Consider the following 25,424-nt stretch of genomic DNA (forward strand, 5'->3'; position numbering starts at 1 on the left):
ATGCTTCTTGTGTGCAGTTGAAACATTGATTTGTTTGGATTGTTTTCTGTTGACACTGTGTGGCAGAAAAGACCAGTTTCTAAACAAATAAAGATCATAATCCATATCTGGATTATGCACAATATGTAAATTGTGACCTCTCTCTTTTTACTGCATATGCTGTGCTGTATTCCAGGACAAGCAAGAAAAGAGATACAACACATCCTTTTAACTACACTCTTATAGTTAACTATTACTTGCCTTACTCACACAAAACTCCACACTAGATTCTTTGATTACATAAGCGCTAGGAATCTTTATTATAAATAGTACATCAATAAAGGTAAAGCGTAACAATGGTAAGAAAGAGAACAAACATAAAAGCAATCATGCACACAAAAGTGTGACCCACAATAACTATTTAATCCAAGTTTTTATTCCACTCCTGTTCCCATTATTATGTTACATCATTTTAAACTGAGCTATATTTCCATGCAACTACTTTTTTCTGCCCCCTATAGCATTTTATGTGAATTTCTTATCAATCTTTTCTTTGACATGCATAAGTAAAGTTATTCCTGGGACTAGCATATTTATCAAAATATTGCATGAAAAGAAAAGGCGCTGTTGACATTAGCTTGTTATGTATACATTTTAAACAACATTACAGGGAAAATGTTTACAAACAACATTGGGAGTACCACTAACAGGTATCAAAAATGCTTAAGTAGAAAATTATATAGTTGGATTGAGTAAAATCTTGGCTTGTAAAACAGACTTTCTTGAATACAACTTTAAAGATACACCACAGTAGTGTAAGGGCATAACAAACATAAAAGGTAGGAAATCAAGGAAGGAACTAAAGATTTCAGGACACAAGTTCTGGCTGACATGGCATAGCACTTACTATTGTAAAAGTCACACCACTGTGTAGAGATCTTCATTAACCATACACAGTTATTTCTAATGTTGTTATTTATTTTAATGTCAGAGGCCATTAGGGTGTATGAGATATTTATTATTTTCCCAATGTGCATTATTTTACATTTATCTACATTATGCTCCCCTGTACGCTAATGTGTTGGTCTCCACAGTTGTTAATAACAGAATCAAATTACTGTCATCCTAATTCATATTATTTCTCCAGAACACTGAATAATAAATATACTAGTGGCTTAGCTATTAAGTGATATGCCATAGAAAAATATCATGGGAGATTGATATTAAATAACTGTAAACACTATTAAATGGGATATTTCTTTGTCAAAGCTCTCTCCATCTTAAGAAGCAGCATTTACTATCATTCTTTGTTTCCTATTGTTTAATCAGTTCTTTGTGCACATTTCCTCTTTGTATAGTAAATAAACAAAGCATAAAAAGGTAAAGATAACATTTTAACAACAGTTTAAATGAATTTTTAGATCATGCAACAACAGTATTACAAGTAACAGAGAAAAATTAATAAAGGTTATGGTAGGAAGAGCATATATATAACATTGTAAAGTAACAGCTGATAGATCAAAAATAATTTAAAATACAAAACCACCAGATCAATAGTTATAAACATTCAGGACAGAAGTCATTAAAATTTTGGGGTTTTCTGTCTAAAGAAGCAATCAGTTAACCCAACCCTTCAGAGGATTAATGATCTCACTAAATTTATTAACATTACATTTTGGGAAAATTGATAAAACGTTCCATTTCTCCATCTATTGCAAATATGCATAGAGCTTCAGGGGAAAAGATAGAAATTCTTGAGGAACAAAAATTCTGAAAAGTTACTTTTCCAAGGCTGTAAAATATTTAATAAAAGAAATTATTGAGTTCAAAATGAAGGTTCTGTAACTCTACAGAGGTATGAAAAATAAGTCTCTTCAAGAGATTACCCTTAAGACATTTAAAGCTACAGAAAAGTAAAAGGTCAGACTTCTTTTATTTAATGGAATAGAAGCTAATGAAGGATAAAAACATTGCTGCTACATTTACATTGAGTTAATTGGATTAGAGAAAATCTCATCCCCCACCCCCTATTTCTCAGGTGAGAGAAAGAACATAGTTTACAACAATTGATGGAAGTGGAAGACAGTTAATCAAACTTGGCCCTTTAGGTCAAGTGGGACAATTTTGGGGACGAATGAGTTAATTGAAAAGTTCCCCCAAATGCTGATACCGCGCTCTCCATTCCTACATAGGACTAGGAGCCCCTGTGGAAGGAGATAACATGAAACAATTTAGGTCCTGATCCTGGAAAGACTTGAGCATAAGCATAACTTTATGCATGTGTGTAAGTCTTTCCAGGACTGGGGCCTTCAACAATAAAATCCATGGGGCAGGTACCATATCTTCTATGCATTGTACAGTGCTGGACACACATTACCTACAGTATATAATGAAAGAAGTGAGTTTGTTTAGACAACACACTCCTATTCCCAGGTCTACTACTAACTTACTGTGTGACTTTGGTGAATTGAAGTATTGACAGGTTGTGACTGGCTCAGTCTATTACTTATTTACTGTGAGGCTTCATTGATAAATGCTGTAAGGTGATTCGAGATCCTTCGATGCAAGGGGCTAAAGCACAAGGCCTGATTCACTGTTGCTCTGCAGCTTTCATAGTCACTGACACCATTTGCAAAGCAAATGCAGTCAGGTTGGGAGTATTTTAAACTCGCTTTGAACTAATGCAAGTGACTGTACAGGGTTCAGTGCAGTGGTGAATTAGGCCCATAGGTAAATGAGTCTATGATTTAACAGGGGCGGCTCCAGGCACCAGTGCAGCAAGCGTGTGCCTGGGGCGGCAAGCCGCGGGAGGCGGCATGCCGGTCGCTATGAGGGCGGCAGTCAGGCGGCCTTCAGCGGCGTGCCTGCAGGAGGTCCACCGGTCCCGCGGTTTCGGCGGCAATTCGGCAGCGGGTACGCCGAAGCTGCGGGACCGGCAGATCACCCGCAGAAATGCGGCTGAATCCGCGTGACCGCGGACCACCCGCAGGCATGCCGCCAAAGGCCGCCTGACTGCCGTGCTTGGGGCAGCAAAAAACATAGAGCCGCCCCTGAGATTTAACTGCATGTGATGTGATCTGTGATGACAAGTTAATTGCATAGTTGCTGCACATTGTTTTGAAGACAGTACATTATAATTCTATTGGAAACAATAGTAACTGCATGTTGCTTTAATTTATCCCTGTTGTCGTTTCCTGTTAATTGTGTTAATTTGTCACCACTGTATGTTTTCTTTATTTGAAACTATAGTTGTATATTTTGTAGTCTGATAGCACACCACATAATGCATTAAAGGAAAAATCACTACATTGCAACAAAATCAAAGTTCTGTCTCAATCAAAATCCTACTTCCCCATCCTCAAATTTTCATTTAAAACTTGGAGAGAATTTAAAATGTTAATCTCTGACTTAAATTCTCAATACATTCTTCAATTCCCTTGCTTTCTGTATGTTTCTAAAAGTAAGTGGAGTCGAAATAACAACAAGTTTGTATTCTTATAATATAGAACCTAAGGGGAGAGAGCAGTTCTTGTTTCAGCAAACCAAAATGCATCCTCACATGGTTCTGCCAATGCATGCTGATTCTGCCCTGCAACATTCCATTTATGACAGCTCCTAGCTTTTCCTGAGCAGAGACTGTTCATTAAGATAAATTATGTGATTGCTTTATTCTGTGAACAAACAACCTGTAGCAAGCAGGATGAAACCACAATTAAATTTCTACTGGTGACCAATAATAAGCAGAGTTTGAATGTGGACTTCCCCAGAAGTAATACACTATAAGGTTGTTAAACCACCGCATCACCAGTCCCCATTGTGAATGCCATTTTTCTGGACAAGACAGTTAGTGATGTAAGAAATGTCTTACAGCCCATGACGGCACCCCATTTTCCTCTCCATTATCCTCATTCTCAATGCCCTGCACAATGACAAATGTTTTTTTCTGACTCAGGGGAACAGGACACACATTTCTGTGCAATCTCTTGATCCTGATCCGAAAGGGACTAGGAGAGTCACTATAGTGTGATGCAACACACTCTCTTGCATTAGGGACTGAGCACTTTACCCTCACAGTACTATCAGCTGAGGAAGGATGTATCATGGATAGGTCCCAAACTATGATCTTGTACACAATGACTATGCTGTACTTCTATAGCACCTTTCATCTGTCGATCTTAAAGCACTTTAGAAACCTTTAAGCCTCAATATGTGCTCTGAAGTAGTTAGATTATTATGTACTCATTTTACAAATGAGTAAACAGGTACAAAGAGGTTAAGACTTTACCCCAAGGTCACACAGGTGGAAGAGAAACCAAGGTCCCTGACTTCCAGCCCTCCTGTGCTGCTACTACTAGATAAAAAGGTCACATCTCAGCCAGATAGGTAGCCACAACAGTTGTTTGAAACAGGAAAAAGGAAACATAACTTTTACAATAAAAATGTTTTAAAATTTAAATATGGGGTGGGAGCAATGGTCAGAGACATTATTGATCATTGTAGAAGTTATTTCATTTCCTCTGGAGAACATATATCTCTTGTCATGGGGTTTTTCAGCTGGATATTGGGTAGTTGCTTCTGTAGGTTGGATTGCATTTCATATTTGGAGTTGAAGAAAATTCACTGAAGAAGGGATACTATTCCCGTTAATATCAAATTATAGTGACATTTTAAGCTCCCTCCCACCAAAATGTTTGTTGTTTGACAGCAATGGAGGCCTATAGCATATAGTCCATGTTTCTAGGGTTACGTGGTTACAGAATGGAGGCTGCAGAGGGCAGCACTTCCTGACTCATGAACTTCTCTAAGTCCACATGGGGGTCATCAAAGTCTAGGCAAAGGAACTTTTCCACCAGAGACTTGCATCTCTCTAGCTGGTTCCCTTTGGATGGATGATCAATACATCTAATAGGTTTTCCATTTCGGATAAGCTCTGATACTTCCACTCCTCGTGCAATCACTTTGGGTGGCATCCCAGCCAACACAGCAATATTGGCAGCATGGCTAACAGTAGACACCCCCTCCTTGAGCTGATAGAAGAATATTAACTCATCTCCATCTTGGTGGGTCTCCATTGTCAGGTACTGCACAAGAGGGGTGTCAGGAAGGAGCTTCAGCTGCACCAAGCTGTGAAAATTAGTGGAGACAAAGACCTGCGGGCACTGGGTTCCCTGATTGAGCCAATGCCTCAGCACAGCGGCCAGAAGGGAGAGGCCATCCACTGTGTTGGTCCCTTTGCCAAACTCATCAATAAGTACCAAGGACCTCTCAGTGGCATTGTTCACTGCTTTAGCAACCTGGTTGAGATCAATCATGAAAGTGGAGAGTCCCACAGATACTGATTCCCTGCTGTGAATCCTGGTGTAAATCCCATCAACTGCCCCAATCTCAGCCTCTGCAGCAGGGACATAGCTGCCAATTAGGGCCATGAATGTTATAAGGCCCACCATTTTTAAGTATACACTCTTCCCAGATGAGTTGGGCCCTGTAAGGATCTTTATCCGCCCATTAGCCTCACCACTGTTCACAGGGTTGGGCACAAAAGTCTTTGCGCATAGCTCCATGAGTGGATGCCTGCCATCCTTGATGTGGATGCCATGGCGGTCGGTAAAGCACGGACGGCTGTAGCTATTCTCTCGAGCCATCACTGCCAGAGCTAGCAGCACATCTAGGTGCGCTGTGTACTCAATCACATTGTTCAGCACCGCCGACTTCTCCAAGATCTTTGTCTGCATCTGGTGCATGATAAGTGTTTCCTGGTCTCTGATCTCACAGTGCAGGTCACCCAGAATGCTGTCTAGTTCCTTTGTCCTAGCACTTCTGTAATGCAGTTTATCCTCTGACAAGAACATGAAGTCCAGGCCTTCAATCTCAAAGTCACTCTTGTCCACCATTGTGGGCAGTCGTGGAATGGAAAGCAAGAATCCAATCAAGGGAATATAGATGACACAACAGGAAGGAATCCGATTGTCCAGGATCTCCAATTCCTTCCGGGCCACCTCTGTAAGGAAGTCTGAGAGACCCATCAGCTTTCGTTTCTTTTCGTCAATGGTGGAGTCCACATTGGGTCTGACAGTGAAGCGGTTTTCTGAGATACTGCCTTCAAAGTCTACCACTTTGCTGATGAGACTGGCAATATAGTGCAGATCATCGGTGAAGACCTGTGAAATGGTCCGGAAGAGCTCGATGCTGCTAGGCAGGGAGCGGCATGTATCTCTGAGGCACACTGCACTATAAACTGTCTTGTAAAGTGCCTGCCAGTCACTGACCTTTGTATGTGAAAGAGTCATTCTTCTCAGAATCTGAGGTACATTTTTTATATTCTTGAGGCAGTCTTGAAGAGTCAGGACTGTTTCATAGTTCTGAGCCAGCAAGAAGAACTGAATAACATCCAGCCGTTTGTTCAGCTCTGTAAGGTTCCGGGTGGGCCGCATGAGCCACAACCTCATCAGTTTCTCTCCCCACTTACACCTGCAGCGGTTCAAAATCCCATACAAACTGAGTCCTTCTTTCAGCCCACTGGCCAGCTTGTAAACAGAAGGATGCACCTCACTTTTAAATATCTGTAGGACACAATAAGTATCTTGGTCCATATTCACTATATCCATGAGCACAAACTTTTTAAAGGCCAAGATGGGAACTCCGATTGTGCTATCTTCCAGTTCGACTCCGATCCGCCTCCTGTCAAGAAACTTCAACAGCCCACCTAATGCTCGTACCATGAGTGGGCTCTCAAAGGGAATGATGGAGGACAAATAGAGGATTTTCTCTGTTGCAGTCATATGAGGGGGAATGAAAGGGAATTGCCTAGATAGGATCCGCTGTTTGCTCACTTCCAGGCCAAAGTCCATATTGGGAAAGAGGACAATTTCTGGTTTGTCCCCATCCCCAGTAGCAGCACCCATATTGGTCAGGAATTTGGCAATGTTGTGATCCTGCTTGGCACTAGTCACTATGCATTGGGGAAGGACTTCATCAATCACTTTCTGCAGCAGCTTGAGGTCTTCGTTATCAGGCATGTCGGGCATGAAGTAGACTGAGCAGTCTCCTGTGTCATAATAAGTGATCCCCAGCTGCCCTGCATACCACAAAACACACATGTGTATCTGAGGTTGCTCTTGCTCCTCCTCTTGTTCAGGCACAGGTGGTGGTGGGAGACAATGGGTGTTCAGTGTAGCAGTGGTGCTCATTCTAGCCAGTTCCAGGAGCTGTGCTGCTGGTGAAGACGGACATTTTTGTTGGCACATTGCATAAATCCCTTCCCCAGTAACAACTGACCCTGATCACTTGTCCATTTTATCCACCTCCCAGCCAGTACCTGATCCAATTCACTACTCTCCCGCTTTGGGCCACCTGCCCCTTCTCCAACAGCTTTCTGCTGCTTGCATCAGTCCTCTCTACCCACACTCCTGCTAAATGCAAATCCTCTTCTTCAAGAGGTAATGAGTGGGAAGGTGTGTTGAACCACAAAATGAGTTGGATGGTTGGGCTGAGAGTTTGGCTCTAGTAGGCCCCACGTATCCCTAGTTAGTATGAATAATGATGAGGAATGGATCTCATTTCCTGTTGTGACTGCAGTGGGCTATGGACACTACTCTATAGAAATTAAAAGCTAGTGGAGTCAGCACCTAACTGCCTGCTTGGACATACAGCCACACTCCATAACTATGTGTATGGGCATACATGACTGCTCATGGAAATGCCCATTCTATGCACACAGACCCACCTGCATGGGCACATTCACACAGTGCCACCCCACACCCGCTACCTACACACCCAGCACCACTCTGTAAGCCCGCCCTCTATACGAACTCACAACACACCACCCTAGGTGATCACACTAGTCCCACACATGCAGAGCACAACTCCCCATAGAACGATGGTCCATAACCTGCCCTCCCTGCTGCCAGCCCCACAGCATGACCCTTCTCCCAGATCTCAGTTCTCTTCCTACCCACCCACCTCACACGTAGGCCAGGCAGCTCTTCTCAGGCTGGGGGCTTATCTTCTTAACCCGCCTCTTTCTCCTTCCCCTTCCAGCTGCTCAGCACTCCCTCAGCTCAGTTTCTCATCAGGGCTAGACCCTGCTACACAGATACTGAGCTGTAATCTGTATCCCTGCCCATTCCTCATCCCCTCCCCCCCCCCCAGCTCACTACGGGCACGTCCAGACTACCCGCCAGATCAGCGGGTAGCGATCGATCTATCGGGGATCGATATATCGCATCTCGTCTAGACGTGATATATCGATCCCCGAATGCGCTCCTCTCGACTCTGGAACTCCACCGCGGTGAGAGGCGGAAGCGGAGTCGACGGGGAAGCTGCGGCCGTCGATCCCGCGCTGTGAGGACGGGAGGTAAGTCGAAATAAGATACATCAACTTCAGCTACACTATTCCCGTAGCTGAAGTTGCGTATCTTACATCGACCCCCCTCCCCCAGTGTAGACCAGGCCTAAGTCCCCTGACCCTACTTATCTCCCTTCTCACCTTCCCCTGAAGAAGGCCCACCCAGTAACACCGCCTTTCTCCCGCCACAGATCATACACCATCCTGTAAACCCCGCCCCTTCCACACACCTAGATAACCCTTCCTGGTACAGAGCACCACTCTTATCCCCCCTCCCCCATCCACACAGCTCTACCCCCACACAGTCTGTAATTCTCCTCTAGCCCCACGTACCATAGAAAGCAGCACTGTCCCGCAATCTGGTCCTGCTCACTCAGTACCTCGTGGCAGCACAGGCCTGTCTTCACTGCTGCGAGGCCGGTGGCCGATCCTGGCTGTCTCTGTCCCTGCCTGGCTGTTCAGCGTTCTTTTGCCTCAGCTGCTCCGTCTCCCGCTCCCTCTGGGCCTCTCATTGAAAGTGAGGAGCTGAGGGTAAGGCGGGTGCTAATTGGCTGGCAGGTGCAGACTAGAGGGAGTCTCAGTCATCAGCCCATCCTGCTGGCCAGCCAGGGACCCCAAAAGGGAGGCTGAGGAGCCAGAGATAAAGATACGTCTGGCACTACTCTATAATTCCTTCACCGCCCCCACGAAAAGACACTGCCTTTAAATGCCTCCAACATACAAGCACAGTTCCGTAACTGCCTCCCACCCACTCACAGACAAGTGCCATTCCATAACCCCACCCCCACCAGAAGTGCCAAGTTTTGTGCAGCTCTTGTATGGCTTTTTTGCAAATTTAATGAATGACTATTTCTATTTGCACATAATTAGCAGATAATTTGTATATCACCATAAACACCGGCATATGGTCAACACACCCCGACCCACAAAGTAATGAGTGGATGGGGAGCGGCATTAAATTTGACAGCTGTGCCTGGTATTGGTGGGTAGAAGGGTGATTGACTGGAGATACTGTGTTGAGTGGGTGCTGTACGTGGGGGGCTGGATGTTTTGCTGGTCATCTGGGGCTGGAGTATTTGCTGTGGGTTTCTGATTGGTGAAGCCTGGTGCAGCTCACCAAGGTAGTGTGGACGCTTGGTGCCAATATTAGGCCTCCCATCTTGCAGTGATTTTGCTGCCTCTGCCAACCACTACTGCTTCTTCCTGCCTGACTATAATCCAGCAGAGGGAGCAGCAAAAGAGGAAGCTTAGCTGATGCCACAGCGGCCCCATGCAGTTGGAAGGCACAACTGCAGGCAAATGCTTACAGCCTGCTCACACCTTAGCTGCAGGTGTGAAAATCCGGCTGAGACATCAGCAGGCAGGACAGGGCTGCCAAGTCTGGGTCACTTGGCACGCCTGTCCCATACATGCTACCTTGTTACAATCCCACACCAAGCATTTTCATCAGCAGTGCCCTATAACTTCACTCCCCATTTGTAACATCTCTGCGCAAAAGCATTGACTCAATCAGTGCACTGAAAGAGCCCTATTGTGCTAACGAGGCTAACAAATTTACCCTAATTATAAGCTTAATTGTAAAAATTATATGAAAGTTTATAAATGTCAACAAGCAGGGCAAAAAGCCTTGTTTGGCTGGGTAGAAACCACCCTGCTCTGGTGGCCCAAAGGCATGAGGAAAGCTGCCCTAAACAGCAAACGGGGATTCTCCCAATAGTGGGAAATTTCCCCTGAGTAGAGTTGACAGAGCCAATAATCCCCAGTTGTGTAATGGCCCTTTGGGGGCTGTTACAAGCCATTGGAAGTTAGGGCTGCTCTAAGACTGCTCTAACTCGTGCTGGGGGCTGAACTGGCACAGGGTCGGGGGGGAGGGGTATAATGCCACTTTTTCCATCCCTTCTCCTCAGGTTCTGCACTGAGCACAGCTCAACCAGACCAAAGGATCAGGCACATTACAGTGTAAAGTTTTGTTTATTTATATTTCTAAATGCATTCTAAAAAACATTTGTTCCAAACAGAACCATAGAAAATAAATACGAAAATCTGGTCTCCTAGTGAAATGACTAATGTAATTTTATTTTGATTATTTCAAGGTGAAAAAAATTGACCCGCACCTGTATGAGAATTTTAAAAGCCACTATTTTGGAGATGAAACCCTGTACCGCCTAGATCTTTGCTCCATGTTGAAAAAAAAACAACCCAATGGCTACTACCACTGTGAGTCCTCTATCACGGTTGGTAAGTACAATACTATTTTGTTTTATTTCTTAATTTTATGAATTTTGTTTGAAATTGAAGAGGTTGATAAGCTGTTAGTACTGGGAATGTATGTCTGGCAAATCTTGCAGAGAAACGTTAGATGGGCGTCAGATCTGAATTAAATATTGTTACATTTTGGCAGTCAAGCTACTTACTGCTCCCAACCAATGACACTTGCCTCAGCACTAGAGCTTCATGCTTCTATGTACTTTTGGCTTTCCCTCTCATTCCTGTCTTAAGGTCTGCAAGCCCTACAGGAATGAAACTTCAATTGATTTCCATGTTAGTTCTTTACATGGAGAGCTTGCAGGATGGTGGTTTTAACAACGAGTTTGTCTGTTCAGCTTTGTTAAGAGCAGCCAGAAATAAACTTGAGTTGGAAGCAGTGGGCATAGATTTAAAAAAAAAAAAATTACAATAATGCCCAGAGCTCCAGCTAGGATCAGGACCTCATTATGTTAGACGCTGTAGAAATGCGTATGAAAAGACAGTTCTTGCCCCAAAGAATTTACAGACTAAGGAGACAAGTGACACTTAAAGGGTGCACAAAGAGAAACTTACTTTTTTTCATACATGTATTTGCTTTTTTACCTATCATTAATTGGCTGATTTTGTATCAGTATTATAGTAGTGGTGGTGCTTGAGGACATATTTAAGGCAAGGAGAGGGTAGTGGCCATATCGGATCAGTTCAGTCCAGGGGGTGTGTTAACTGATCTAGTACAGCTGGTGTTTGTTTGATAACTTGGTATACCTGCCTAGAAAGGTTAAGAGCCATTGGGATAATTTCCCTGTGCCAAAATTTGATAGGCAAGACTAACAACAGCCTCAAACTGCGTCATGCCCCAAAGTTCATGTTGAATGTTATTATAGCTCTTGTCTTTTATAATTTATAAATGTGAAAAAGAATATTCCTTTCAAAACAGAACAAAAATGTACACAATAATAATGAAGAGCTCTTCTTGTGCTTCTTTTGGTAAGATGGCAGTGTTCCAGCTCAAGAAGAAAACTGTCACATTTATTGGAACAGACCATGACTTACATTTAAGTAGCAGGGGAACACCTACTATTATTATATATTCTTTAAAAAAAAAAGGCACCAGGAATAAGAAAAACTATGAAGAAAGACTCCAAAATTAAGACATCACAGAAACAGAATTTTTTTTTTGCTTCTCCTATATCTTGCAACATTTCCCCCCGACAAATTCCTAATCAAACAGTTTTTACTGTAATGTGAAACTAATCAGAAGCCACTCAAACAGGAAAAACCTCACATGGAGGACCCTCTACTTTTCTGCATCCCACACCAAAGAATACTGGAGATATTTATGAAAATGTTCACCCTTAAAGAGTGAGGATTTCCGTAGAAGGGAAGGACAATCCACGTAGTGATGTGAAAATCTTTCAAGACTACTACTTCTATCACTAGTAACTGAATGGAAACATCTTCCCTTTGGAACCTCCTGTTCTGTAAACAGCTCTAAAGGAAAACTGCCTCTTTTTCCTCAAGTCTTTGAAATCTCACAGCAAATAATCCCTATTTTCTGGGATGTTTCTAAACATGTCCCCATATTATGCAAAACCTTTGAAGTGATGATATTCTAGGTATATTTGGTCCTGACTTAGAGCAGGGGGCTGAACTAGGAAGTCATCTCGAGGTCTTCTACCATATATTTCTATGATTCTATGGTGAGCATAATTAAGGGAAATCTCTTCTGTTTTAAGCATATCCTCATCTAACCTTATGCTTCCAGTCAAGGAGATTTTGGTAAAAGAGTCAAACTTTTTAAATGTCTTGTCAACTGACAGGACTGTATCAGAATTACTCATTGTACCATTTTTTTTTTAATTCTCTGGTGAATATTCTACTTAACACACAATAAAAATATTTAGCAGTTACTCTGTATAATTTACTATTCTTCTGGCTACCCTCAAAGATCTTACTACTTGCATTCCCAACACCATGCCAGAACTAAAACTGCAGTGTAGACCAAATGTGTACATGCACAGCTGCTGCTACTGTCTCTGAGTCAATAATTGTTTTGACCATCTTTATGCAAGTGCTGGCATTGGAATTCATTGTTTTCTGAAGGAATAAGCACACTGCTGAGTCATGAAGTCCAGAATTTTAATTCTGGCATTGTCAGTGACTTGCTGTGTTGTCTTGGACAAGTTACTTCACCTTTCTATTTCAATTTCTCCATCGTAAAGTGAGGATAGTAATGCTTATTGACCTGTCTCACAGGAGAGTTGTGAGGATTTACTAGTCAATGTCTCTACAGTGCTTTAAACATATAAGGCACTAAACTGCCAGGTACCTGTTGCCAATGATGATACTAGGCAATTTTAGTTTGCACTTGAGTTGTCTCTATTCTCACAAAATATAGAAAAATCACTTTTTTCATATTATACTGGAGGATATTGCACATGGCAAACGAAAAACAGTCTGGAGTAGAAAAAGAACAGATTGGGATAGTTATGGTTGAATTATTGGTGACAGCAATGTGAAGAGAAGCCAAAAATGTTTCAAAAGATTTACGTACGATATTTTATTTACATTTATACATGCCATGCATGCATACATACATTATATATACGCATGCATAATCTACCTACCTACTGAACGTGGGACAATAGATTATATATGTGGTATGAAGGCTTTAATTGGCATGAAATTTGGGATTGTTGCATTATTTACAAGTGGCAGAGTATTCTAGAATATGTCTCTTCGGCTAAATAATTTGAATAATAAATATTTCCAAATGAAAGATGTTCTGCAACAAGGATAAACCTATTTGACAGCTGTCGGCCGTGTTGTTGTAAGCATTTGTTTAAATCTAAGTGTTATTTTTGCACTTGTCATTGGCTGACAGATATATTATACTAACTAAATTCATAGATACCTTGGAATACATAAAGTAGAATATTCAATTACACAGATTTATTTGAAATATGAATCTCATTAGAATTGCTTATAAAGCAATCAATCAGCTGTTATTACAGCAAGAGCAGGATGCTTGCATGTTGACTTTGACTCAGCCATGGTGTGATAACTTAAAGACGTTGTGGAGCGTGTCATTTTCGTGACCAGGAACCAAGTCCTCTCCTTTTTGAGAGAAAACTAAATTATTTTCCTTGTAGTTAATTTATAGGGATTACCATGGCCATAGTATCTCAGCACTTCCCAAACACTAAGCTTCACCACACCCTATGAGAAAGAGTATTGTTCTTCCTCTGAAATTTTGTAATAAATAATCATAATACCTAGCTCTTAGATAGTAGTTTTCATCAGTAGATCCCAGAGCATCTGACAGTCTTTAATGCATTTATCCTCCCAACACTCAAGTTTAACACAAGTTGATATTTTGATCCTATGCAAGGTGGGGGCACAGTGTTTGAGGCAGTGGCTAGAAAAACTAAATGTTGAGCCTCACAGAAAGAAAAACATAATCATTGAATATTTTCAAATAGAATGTGAATAGATTTTTTTCTGAACTGTTTGGTTACAAGAATATTTAGGTGTTAAATTAACCACAGAGTGGAGCGAATGCAGACCTAAACATGTGACAGAAATGTAATGAAAGAGGTAAATAGAGTTTTTAATATAAGGATAGAGGTCAAACAAAGAGCACTATGTGATTCTAGTTCACTCTAGCTCTGTATATCTACATTTGTTTGAGCTGTGTTTTCATGTCTTTGGAACATACAGTATTAAGCAGCAAAGCAGTACTTACTTTCTGTCAGCTAGAGTTTTGGCCAGCTTTTAGGGTACACATATGATGTGGGGAGATCTAAAAAAGGGAACAGACTTAGTACTAAAAGAGAAGTCATAATATATAAGTGACAAAGAATTACACTGCTTTATTATTACCACTGCTGTTACAAGCCCTAATGCCTATCAGCTTGGCAGCTTGGCATTTTAAAAACATACTGAAACACAGAAAGAATATGGAAGCACAAAGGCTTGATCCTGAAAGGTGCAGAGGTGAGATGCTCACCTGTCAAGCTGCAAGCATGTGCACAAGTTGGAACAACTCATTAGAGAGAAATATCCACCATGCTCAGCAGAGAGTGCAGGCAACAGCACCAGCAGGTCTTTCTGGGGATATAGGTGGTGAAGACTGGGCATAGTTACAACAACATGCTGAACCCTATTCCACAAAATGAGGAGTAGGGTCATTCTTGGAATCAAAACAAAAAGCCCAGCACCGTGACTACCTTAAGGAGCACAGTATAAATCTCTACATACTTAGGATGACTTAATTGTGGGTATCTACTAAATCTCTCCAGTCTCTATACATTGAAAAACACAAACACACATAATGTACTTACACAAATCATATAATCATAGGACTGGAAGGGACCTTGTATAAACTGTGTCCTAGAGTAGCTGTTGGTCTGAGAGAGGCTCTGAGTGCTGCTAAAACCAGCACTTTATTTATATATTTGGATTTCAGTACAACATAAAAGGATATCTATACTGGGCTGTAGGTCTCCTCTCTCATAATTAAATAAATTATATGAAAAAATCAGAACAGCAGCACATTTCTCCTCCCACCCAAACATCAGTCAGCGCACACATTACAAGAATCTCACATCCAACTACAGCAAATGCCAGATGAAACAGATGGGCTTTACAACAGATTCATCCTCTTTTGGAACAAGTGTGTGTTAGCCATCAGGCTCTCTGAGTCATCTCCCTCTTTTTTATACTGAAGGGTATCTAACTCAAGTGCTGCTTCTCATCTTAGGTATGGCAGCCTGCCATGGCAAGAGAGGGGGGTCTCCCAGGTAGGAAAGTACTAAACCATTTAGAGTTTAATAGGTCAAAACCATCATCTTAACTCCACCCTGTGGACAATAGGCAGTCAGAGCAGGTCTGAGAGCATGTGTCATATGCTTATGGCAAGATACTCTGATTGTCAGATTCTCTACTAGCTTCAGCTTCTGACTGGATTTAGGATTTAGCCTCCTGTAGAATTTATTGCAGAATTACAATACAGAGGTGAGAAAAATGTATCATGTTGGCAAGCTCTGCATTTGTGAAGAAAGGCCACAACTGTCTGGTCGGATACAGAAGGGAGAGGAAATAAACTACACTCTTGGTCACTGCTGCTATTTAGCTGTCTAAAAGCTGCTGGGACTCAAACCAGAACCAAGTTGTAAACTTTGGTTACAAGTGATGGAGAATCGCCTTTCAGTCATGGGGGTTGCAGACCATCTGCAAAATGTTCTGATGGCTTTATCTTGCCACCATTATCATCTCACTTTTTTCAGGACTGTATCCCTGCCCTCTGGCTCTCATCCCTGCACCAATCTCACCCAGGCTCTGAGAAAGACATTTGATGGCCTTTTTTGGGCTGGATGAGATAGATATATAAAGTTGGGGGCCATCAGCGTACTGAAAACACTTCAGCCTACATCTCCACACTAACTCTCTTAACATTATATACATCTTGAATGAGAGAAATGGCAGAGTAGATACTTGTGGTACCGTATAGAAGACAGCCTGGGGCAGAAGATAATTTGTCAACAAAAACCTTTGGTGTCCCTCAGCAAGAAAGGAATGAAGCCGCAGAAGAACAATCCCTCTATTCCTACCAGGAACCACATACATCCATGGTACCAAAGGCAAAGGATAAATCTAACAGAATCAGTATGGATAACTGATCCTTATCAATCATCAGATCATCACCCAATGCAATAAGAATACTGTGTGTCCCAGTCCCATGTTCAAATCCCAGTTTCCAAGGGGCAAAGAAGTCAGAGGCATCCAGAAAGGTCATCTTGCCACAATTTTTCTCTAATATTATTCAAAAATAGAAGATCAGATACTGGTTGATAGTCAACAGATTGTCAATATTAAGAGAGACCTCTTTGAGCAGATGCCAAAACATATGGTTCCAGTCAGCAACCTGCCCTCCTCAAGGGAGGCACTGACAAGCGCAAGCACAGGACCCAGTAATTCTCAACTGACTTTCACCAGCCAGGAAGGACAAGGATCCAAGCTAGTTGTGGTATGTGGTACAAGTTGTGGAAAAAGACACTGGTTGAAACCAAAGAAGAGAATACCTGACATTTGTTTGCTTCAGATATTGCCTTGCTTCCATGGCTACACTCAGTTCAATCTAAATCTGATAGAGTTTATCCATAATATAACTAAAAGTTTCCTCATACTGGAAAGGACTAACATCAGCAACCAAGTGAAGACAGTTTTGATTAAATAGGCTCTTCACCACCCACAAGTGAGATGCTTTGGCTTCTTTCCCTCAGCCTTCATTATCCCAAAACACTTACTTTAAACAATCCTTCTCCTCCACCCATCATCCCTTAATGTCCAAGCTCCCTGAGTGTGTTTTTTTTACTCCTGCTGGCTTGACTTCTTTCTTGCTCATTCCTTGACCATTTATAATCTGATTTCCACCCTCTCCACTCTAATGAGACTAGTCTCATGAAAGTAAATAATTACTTCTATCCAGACAACTCAAGGGGCTCCTTTTCATCCCCACCCTGCTTGACCTGTCTGCCATATCCAGTACCATAAATCACACCATCTCCTGTATTACCTACCCTAGATTGCTTGACCTTGGGGATGGTGGCTGTATCTTTAATCTTTGTGTAAAAGCTTAATACACATCTATGGCACTGTCTGTAAATATTAAATATTAATATAGTAGAGATATTGGTTATGGATACAAAATTCCCTGGGTCAAGCCCCAGTAGGGAGTATTTCTTCACACTTAAATAAATAAATAAAATAAATTAATTAATGGAGATATCCTATCTCCTAGAACTGGAAGGGACCTTGAAAGGTCATTGAGTCCAGCCCCCTGCCTTCACTAGCAGGACCAAGTACTGATTTTGCCCCAGATCCCTAAGTGGCCCCCTCAAGGATTGAACTCACAACCCTGGGTTTAGCAGGCCAATGCTCAAACCACTGAGCTATCCCTCCCCCCACTTGTATTCAGTGGTTCACACTCCCCTGTGGTGAAGTTGTCCTAAGCTGCTGGAATGATATACATGCACTATGCTGAAAAACTCTGTGCTCTTCTACACAAGAACCATCTGTAATACAAGAACTACGTGCTAACATCTAGTGTCTTCACTAAGCCAACACACTGGAAATAAGGCATGAATTTTTAACGGTGAGAACAATTCCAATTTTAACCATTGGAACAACTTACCAAGGGTCGTGGTGGATTTGTGGTGACAATTTTAAAATTAAGACTGGATGTTTTTCTAAAAACTCTGCTCTACGAATTATGTTGAGGAAGTTCTATGGTCTATCTTATACAGAAAGTCAAACTAGATGATCACTGTGGTCCATTGTGACCTTAAGACTCTATGAAGCTATGAAATTAAGCAGACAGCTGGATTTTTGACAACACGTACTAAAAAATAATATTTAATGATGTTTAATAGCTATTTTCAATCCTAAATAGCTTTCTGCTTTTAAACTCTAAAACAGGGGTTCTCAACCTTTTTCTTTCTGAGCCCCCTCCCCCCCCCCCCCCCCGCAACATGCTATAAAAACTCCACGGCTCACCTGTGCCACAATAACTGGTTTTCTGCATATAAAAGCCCAGGCCAGCGTTAGGGAGTAGCAAGCAGGGCATTTGCCTGGGGTCCCATACCATGGGGGGGCCCCATGAAGCTACATTGCTCAGGCTTCGGCTTCAGCCCCGGGTGGCGGGACTTAGGGCCCCGGGCTTCAGTCCCATGCAGTGAGGCTTTGGCTTTCTGCCCTGGATCCCATCAAGTCTAACACTGGCCCTACTTGGCGGCCCCCTTGAAACCTGTTTGCGGCCCCCCAGGGGGCCCTGGACCTCTGGTTGAGAACTTCTGCTCTAAAAGGCTTTCATTTTCAAAGACCTAACATTACTAAGTTTTATTTATTAAAATTAAATATTCATTATTCTTGGCCATTTCAAGCTAAGTAAAATGTGAAAATAAAACAAACCATAGAAGTGGTGAAGAGTAAATTAGGTCTTTAATATTTTTATTTTTAATGATGAATGGAAATATTACTAAAATCAATACTTTTTTATTTTTGGAAGTGTGCCTTTGAAGATAACTTGGATACAGCAGTAAAAGAGGTAATATAAGTTCTTAGTACCAGAAGGAAACTGCTTGGCTCACCCTAGAATAATTCCCCTACAATGTGATACCATTCAGATATTCCTCTGAGAAATGTTTTTCAGTTGTTCAAAGGACAATGAGAGAAAGGAAAGATGTACTGTTTTTCTGCTGAAATGTCAGAATTTTTTCCCCAACTGTTGATGGTTTGTATAAGCTCTTGAGATTTGCACTATGTACTGCATGATTACACAGAGATGCTGCTTTGCTGACTGTCTAATCCCTGTGAGGTATTCTAAAATAAGACACAGCTGCACAGGTCAGTACTTCAGAAATAATATGAACACTGCATCAAAATCCAGTTGTTAAAAGTGCTTTGCCATGGCTTATATATTATCTCTAGGCAACAATATCCAACAATCAATAGGAGCAGGAGACAATTTCTAGAGTTTTCCTTTTTTCAGACTTCAGTGAATGGAAAAATATATTTTTGGAATAGTATAGAACCCCTAAGACTTTTTAAAAAAACCCAACCCTTTCTTTTTAGAGGAGATAGTGTCACTACTGCGCAATACACAAGACTTCTATGTTTTAAAACAGAGAGCTGTTATGTGCTAATATGGCATCGTTATGTCTCACCAGAAAGTAGTTGTGCAGCACACCATTGTTTCTTATGGAAACAAATGTATATAACAAATCGCAAAGTAAGATTGTGTGGAATATTGTTGAACAAACAGGGTCCTATCCAAGTCTTTTATTACATTAGTATAGGACTTTGCCATGCTCCTTGTTTATTGATTTACATTTGTTCAGTATTCATAGATTTTTTAAGACCACAAGGGATCATTATTATGCAATCTGACCTCTTGTATATCAGAGTACAGACCATAGAATCTCATCCCATAATTTCTGCATAAACCCCATAACTTCTGAATTAGCATTAGGATTTCACATCTTTGCAGATGAAATCACAGATGTACCCCTCTTTACAAGAGAGTTGCAGAAACATGACATTTGTGAACTACCAACAGTGGGCAGGGTTATGAGTTATGCAGAATATGAAGGTTGTCAGTGAGCGTGCAACACATATTTTATAAACTTGACACTAAAGATACACAGGCCAAAAATGTCAAACTTGGGTGCCTAAAGTTAGGCTTCTAAATCCATATAAAAGATGCAAGTATGTGGCTTGATTTTCAGAAATGCTGAACAGCCATAGATCCCATTTAAGTCAAGTGACTTTTGGCATCTAAGTACTGAAAATCTGTGCCACAGCTTCTTGTTTTACTAAATAGTAGATAGTTAGAATTTTATTATATGTATCCATTAACTCTCTCTGTAGCCTGCTGAGTACAACAAGAGTATTCTTGCTGGTTCAAGACTGCATAAAAACATTTTTACTTTGAAATTACTTAAACGAGCAGTGTAAATGACATAATTGCATTCGGTTATATTTTCACTGCTTCTCCACAGAGTAAATTGCATAAAATTATTTGTTTAAATTGTCTTGACTCAGCAACCTCAGGCATCAGAGCTCTCTTGTTCTAACTAATAGGTTATACAGCACACTCCTCCTTGGCTTGTCATATTTTAAACATAAACAACTTTGACTTCCATATTAAAAATTCTATGAAAACTTTACAACACTTTAATTAGGACTGCTAGAACCCCCATGACAGACCAAAAGTGTATTTATATAGCTTAAATGTTAAGCAACATTCGTTTTAATTTAATGCATTATGATAGCTAGTTGTCTTGAATCAATACTGCCATATTTTTCAGGTTAGAATCCCTCATCTTTGGGGGGGAAGGGGAGAGGAGGAATAGAGAAATAAAGGAATAAGGCAGCAGACGCAAATCCTAAATATCCCTCCCAAAAGTAGTTAATTAAGTTACTTAAACAAACTAACATTAAAAAGGAAACAAAAATTACATGAACCATCAAGACCCTGCCTATACAAACACACAAAAGCAAACACCCTGTTACTTTATTTTAGACTGCATGTGTGGTTATTGACCGTGTCCCTCTATTTCCATCTTTTAGAAGCATGCAATATAGTTACTTCTTTTTTGCTGATGCATTCAGTTTTCTCCATATTGTAATAATCTTTTGTGGTTTATTGCCCAAGCTTCTTAGAAGCTAATCTCCAAACACCTCAATTTCAGTTTATAACCTGGATTAGTTATCTCAAACAATCATTTGCATCATCCCACTATTTTGTTTTAGGATCTTTTATGCAGACTTTTATGACAGAGCTTCTCATGCTTATTTTCTCTTCTAAAATGCATATAAACATCGGGTAAATCATGCTGCAGAATTCATAACCTCAGCCGAAATTGTTGTGGATGCACTTCACTAAAGATTTATAGTCTGAGTTTTTCTTAGTTATGGAGACAATAGTCCCAAATTCAGCTTAAATACTATGGTAATCAGTATCTTCTAAATACATATAGTAAATATACACTGAAAGTAACTTCCACAATTTAAATTCAATAACTCAAACAGTATATACACACATCCCAATACCTTATTTATGGGTTTTTTAACTACTGCCAAAGGCTGTGTGAGCATGATCAATCTAAATTCTTACTCCTGGTCTGTATTATGCTGTCTTTTAAGGCAATATTGTTTATATTACAAAGTTTTAGCTATGGAACACAATAATTTTCAACAACAACAACAACAATGTAGAGAATGAGTACAATAAACTAAGAAACCATTAAAGCTTCTCAGGGGTGGGGGGATGGGGAGGAACGATTCTGTGTTAGGAGCATTTGAAAAAGTAGTTTCTCCTGACTGGATTTCAACCCATTTAATCTTAAATTATCCAAATAATCATTAATTTGTTTACTCAGTTCCTTTGTCTCTTCTGCCTTCCTCAACTTTGGGATTCAGATGAAACAGGCTCAGAAGTGGTGGGGTTGTTAAAATGGAATTTTACTTGGGACAGCACAGGAGACAATACTGTGACTTTGAGAAAGCATCAGATAGTGTAGTGGCAGTGAAGGCAATAACTGTTTGCCTCACTGCAGGCAAATGAAATATTTTTGAGGGGAAAAAGATTAAAGACCCGTGCCTAATCAGAGCCCTGATCAGTGCCACACCTTGAACATTTTACCATTTGAGAAGTTTTTTTTTTTTTAATATAATAATGAACTAAGCTAGTGCTGGTACTTATGAATTCTTCTTTGTATTTTGGGTTTGGCTTTCACTTGTTGCTTCATCTTTATCTCCCTGCTTTTAATTTAACTAATTTTTTTATAATGGAAAATGAAGGGAGTTGGGGAGGGGCTGCTTCCTGCCATGTGCACCAATTTTTTCAAGGAGAAATTTGGTAACTACTTTTAATAGGTGGATTTAGTGCACCTGCACAGCAGACAGACCATAACAGGTCATTCTATAGCAGGGGTCGGCAATGTTCGGCACGCGGCTCGCCAGGGTAAGCATCCTGGCGGGCCGGGACAGTTTTATTTACCTGCTGACGCGGCAGGTTCGGCCGATCGCGGCCCCCACTGGCCGCGGTTCGCCGTCCCGGGCCAATGGGGGCGGCGAGAAGCCGCGGCCAGCACATCGCTCGCCTGTGCCGCTTCTCGCCGCCCCCATTGGCCCGGGACAGCGAACCGCGGCCAGTGGAGGCCGCGATCGGCCGAACCTGCCGCGTCAGCAGGTAAATAAAACTGGCCCGGCCCGCCAGGGTGCTTACCCTGGCGAGCTGCGTGCCGAACGTTGCCGACCCCGTTCTATAGGTACAATGAAATTAACAATTTTCTTTATAGGCCTTAAGAGCTATCACACTGAATCTTTTAAGAGCTGTTCTTTAAACAGGTTCCCAGCCTTGGAGCCACACTCTTTGTGCCAAGAAAATAGGATACAAGGGGGGCTTGATTTAGCTCTGGGTTATGCCAGCTGCGACAGCTGGAACGGCTACCTGGGGGAGGAGTTGCGATGGCAAACACTGCTCTGGTGTATTAAGAGGGCTCTATCTATACATGTAAATAGTTACTAGACAAGGTGCGAGTAGATGGCACTCAAGATTACCTAGCATAGCTCTTCGGCTTTGTAGGCACGAAGCTTGTGCTACACTGCGAACAGCTTCCTTCGTACAACTCTTTACCTTGGACCTCTTAACATGCCGAGGGCCTGTCAATGATCAGTGCAGCCCCCAAAGTGAACAGTGCTATCCATGAAGGAGGGGTAGGGTCAGGGCCGGTGCAACCACTAGGCGGACTAGGCGGCCGCCTAGGGTGCCAAGTGGTTGGGGGGCGCCAAAAAGTGGTGCCTCAAACATTTTTTTTAAACAGCGGAGCAGAAGGCTGCCGCTGCTCCCCACCTCCCAGCTCTAGAGTGGCTGCCCGCGGCACGACCAGTCCCTCCCCCTGGGGGAGCAGCCGGCGGCCGAGCGGGGAAGGTCTAGCGCTAGCAGCTGCGCTTTCTTCCCCGCGCCGCGGGCTGAGTCAGGCTCCCTGCCGCCCCCGGGGCTCTCAGCGGTGGCGGCAGCAGGGTTGGGCGCGGGGGGGCTGGCCCCCACCCCCGTCCCGATTTTTCACACTTGTTGTCTGGTCACCCTATCTCCAGCAGCTAGGCTGGAAGGCTCTTGTCAATTTCCATTTTGGTTCTTTCAGAATAGAATTTTTCTTTGAATCCCTCTCTGTGAAAAATTTTGCATTGTCAATGTTTCGTCCTGATTCAGGATTAAATCCCCTCCTCCCCCATACAAAATGTTTCACAGAAAGGGATTCCTTTTTTTTTTTTGGCCAGCTCTACACTTGGCACCCTCCCCAGACTTTCTGCTGCAGGGGGCTTTTACACGGTTTATGCCTGCTTCTGCCAATGTAGTCCTTCAGCTGACAACAGCCTCAAATGTCTTTTTTCATATATATATATATATATATATATATATATATATATATATATATATATATATATATATATAATTCCTCATTAAAATGTTATTTTCCCTAGAAAGGCTAGGAAGTTGTCTTAATACACAGAAGTATTTGTCTATTAAATAGTCAAGTTTTTGATCATCATCTGTTGTGTTTATTTTTCCAATTACCTCTTGTTTTGTACTGATAAATGATCTCAGGTAGCACCTTCGCAGGAGGAGATATATTAATTTACAAATGAAAAGTTCACCCTGGGCATCCATGAGTGGACTAAAAGCACAGATCTTTGTTTAGAGTGTAGTATAGAACAATACATTAAAAATAAGAACATACAAAAAAGATTTAAAATAATCATTTTGACCATAACCAGCAGTTCTCTCCAGAGCAATATTTATTGTAATTAACAAACAAAACCCTCTTTCCCTTCTCTAGGGGGAAATATAGTCCCAATTTAGAGGTTTACACAGAAATCTTATATAGATAAATATCATCCATATTTTTTCTTCTTTTAATATCCTGGTTAGCCAGGACTATATATTGCAAATAATACACATTTTTTCAATAAAATGAGACAGGAAAGTAACCATCATTTTTCATTTAGCAGCATTCTGTGTCCTCTCCTTGCTCTGAGAGCATTTCAGAAATCACACTTCTTCATTTTCTGGCCTGCAAAAAATGTCATTGTGTCCTTGAGGGGGCAGGAGAGGGGGAAAGACAAGTGGGTAGAGAGATAAGTAGAAATGTCCAGTCTATTTGACTTAGATGTCTGTCTGGTACAAAACAAGTGCACTGAGACATAGGCTTTTCAGTTCCATTTTTATAGAAGCAAAAATGTTGTCTTTTAATTAGGGTTACAGTGTAATTAGAATAGCTGTTGATACTTAAATTAAATTCCAATTTGCACTTCCCTCACACTACTAATTCTCAAATATAAAGTTCACAAACAAGTATGCTTCTAAAAGAAGCTAAATATGAGGAAGTTTTGCGGGGGAGGTGCTAGGCTATGATAACGGTGTAGTTTTTTTTTTTTTTTTAAAGAAATCCTGCTAGTCAGTTATTCAGAACTGTCAGATTGCCTTGTTCACAATTCTCATGCATGTCTAGAACCCTCAAATATGAATTTTCAATTTTGTCCACTTTATAGTGGATAACATACTTTTTACAAGGAGTTGTAATGGAAGAATTTTAAGGTACCAGTTTTGCTTTACTCTTCATATTTTACTTATAGCTTCCTCCAGATATATTTCTATTCATTACAGTCTGTGCTTCTTGACAATGATCTCCTACAAAAGAACTCTTTCCCCTGAAATTATTTGAAAATGTATTTCTTTTTAATTTATAGGTACCTTATGTTAATGATCTGACCTGTTAGATTTATATTACTTCAATTCACCTTTAAAATTCCTGTGACAAATAGAAAGGCCAATGGAACTGGAAAGTAGCAAAACCAGCGGAAACCTGTTTTAATGGGCATTTAAGTAGGAGGTTAATAGTCTAGAGCAGGAGTTCTCAAACTTCATTGCACTGCGACCCTCTTCTGACAATAAAAATTACTTCATGACACCAGGATGGGGGACTTAAGCCTGAGATCGCCCAAGCCCTGCCATCCTGGGTGGGGGGCCAAAGCCAAAGCCCAAGGGCTTCAGCCCCAGGCAGGGGGCCTGTAACCTGACCCCTGCCACCCAGGGCTGAAGCCCTCAGCCCCAGTCAGTGGGGCTTGGGCTTTGGCCCCAGGCCAGAGCAAGTCTAACGCCAGCCCTGGCGACTCCATTAAAATGGGATCCCGACCAACTTTGGGGTCCTGACCCACAGTTTGAGAACTGCTGGTCTAGAATAAAGGCATAGCTGGGGGTCTAGAGAAAGTTTCTGATGAAATTTGG

General features: G+C 41.5%; 2 protein-coding genes across 2 annotated transcripts in view; one reads left to right on the top strand and one right to left on the bottom strand.

Annotated features, from left to right (window-relative positions):
• AKAP7 (A-kinase anchoring protein 7) overlaps positions 1 to 25,424 on the top strand; it is a 166,905-nt gene that overhangs the window by 71,869 nt on the left and 69,612 nt on the right. Inside the window, exon 7 of the mRNA XM_065401184.1 lies at positions 10,417 to 10,561. Within this exon, the coding sequence (XP_065257256.1) occupies positions 10,417 to 10,561 (145 nt within the window). The remainder of the gene's footprint in view (positions 1 to 10,416; positions 10,562 to 25,424) is intronic.
• MSH5 (mutS homolog 5) lies at positions 4,731 to 7,223 on the bottom strand. The gene has a single exon (XM_065402063.1). The coding sequence runs from the start codon at positions 7,221 to 7,223 to the stop codon at positions 4,731 to 4,733; it is 2,493 nt and encodes an 830-aa protein (XP_065258135.1).

This window comes from Emys orbicularis, chromosome 3, assembly GCF_028017835.1.
Source record: "Emys orbicularis isolate rEmyOrb1 chromosome 3, rEmyOrb1.hap1, whole genome shotgun sequence".
NCBI classification, from domain to species: Eukaryota; Metazoa; Chordata; order Testudines; family Emydidae; genus Emys; species Emys orbicularis.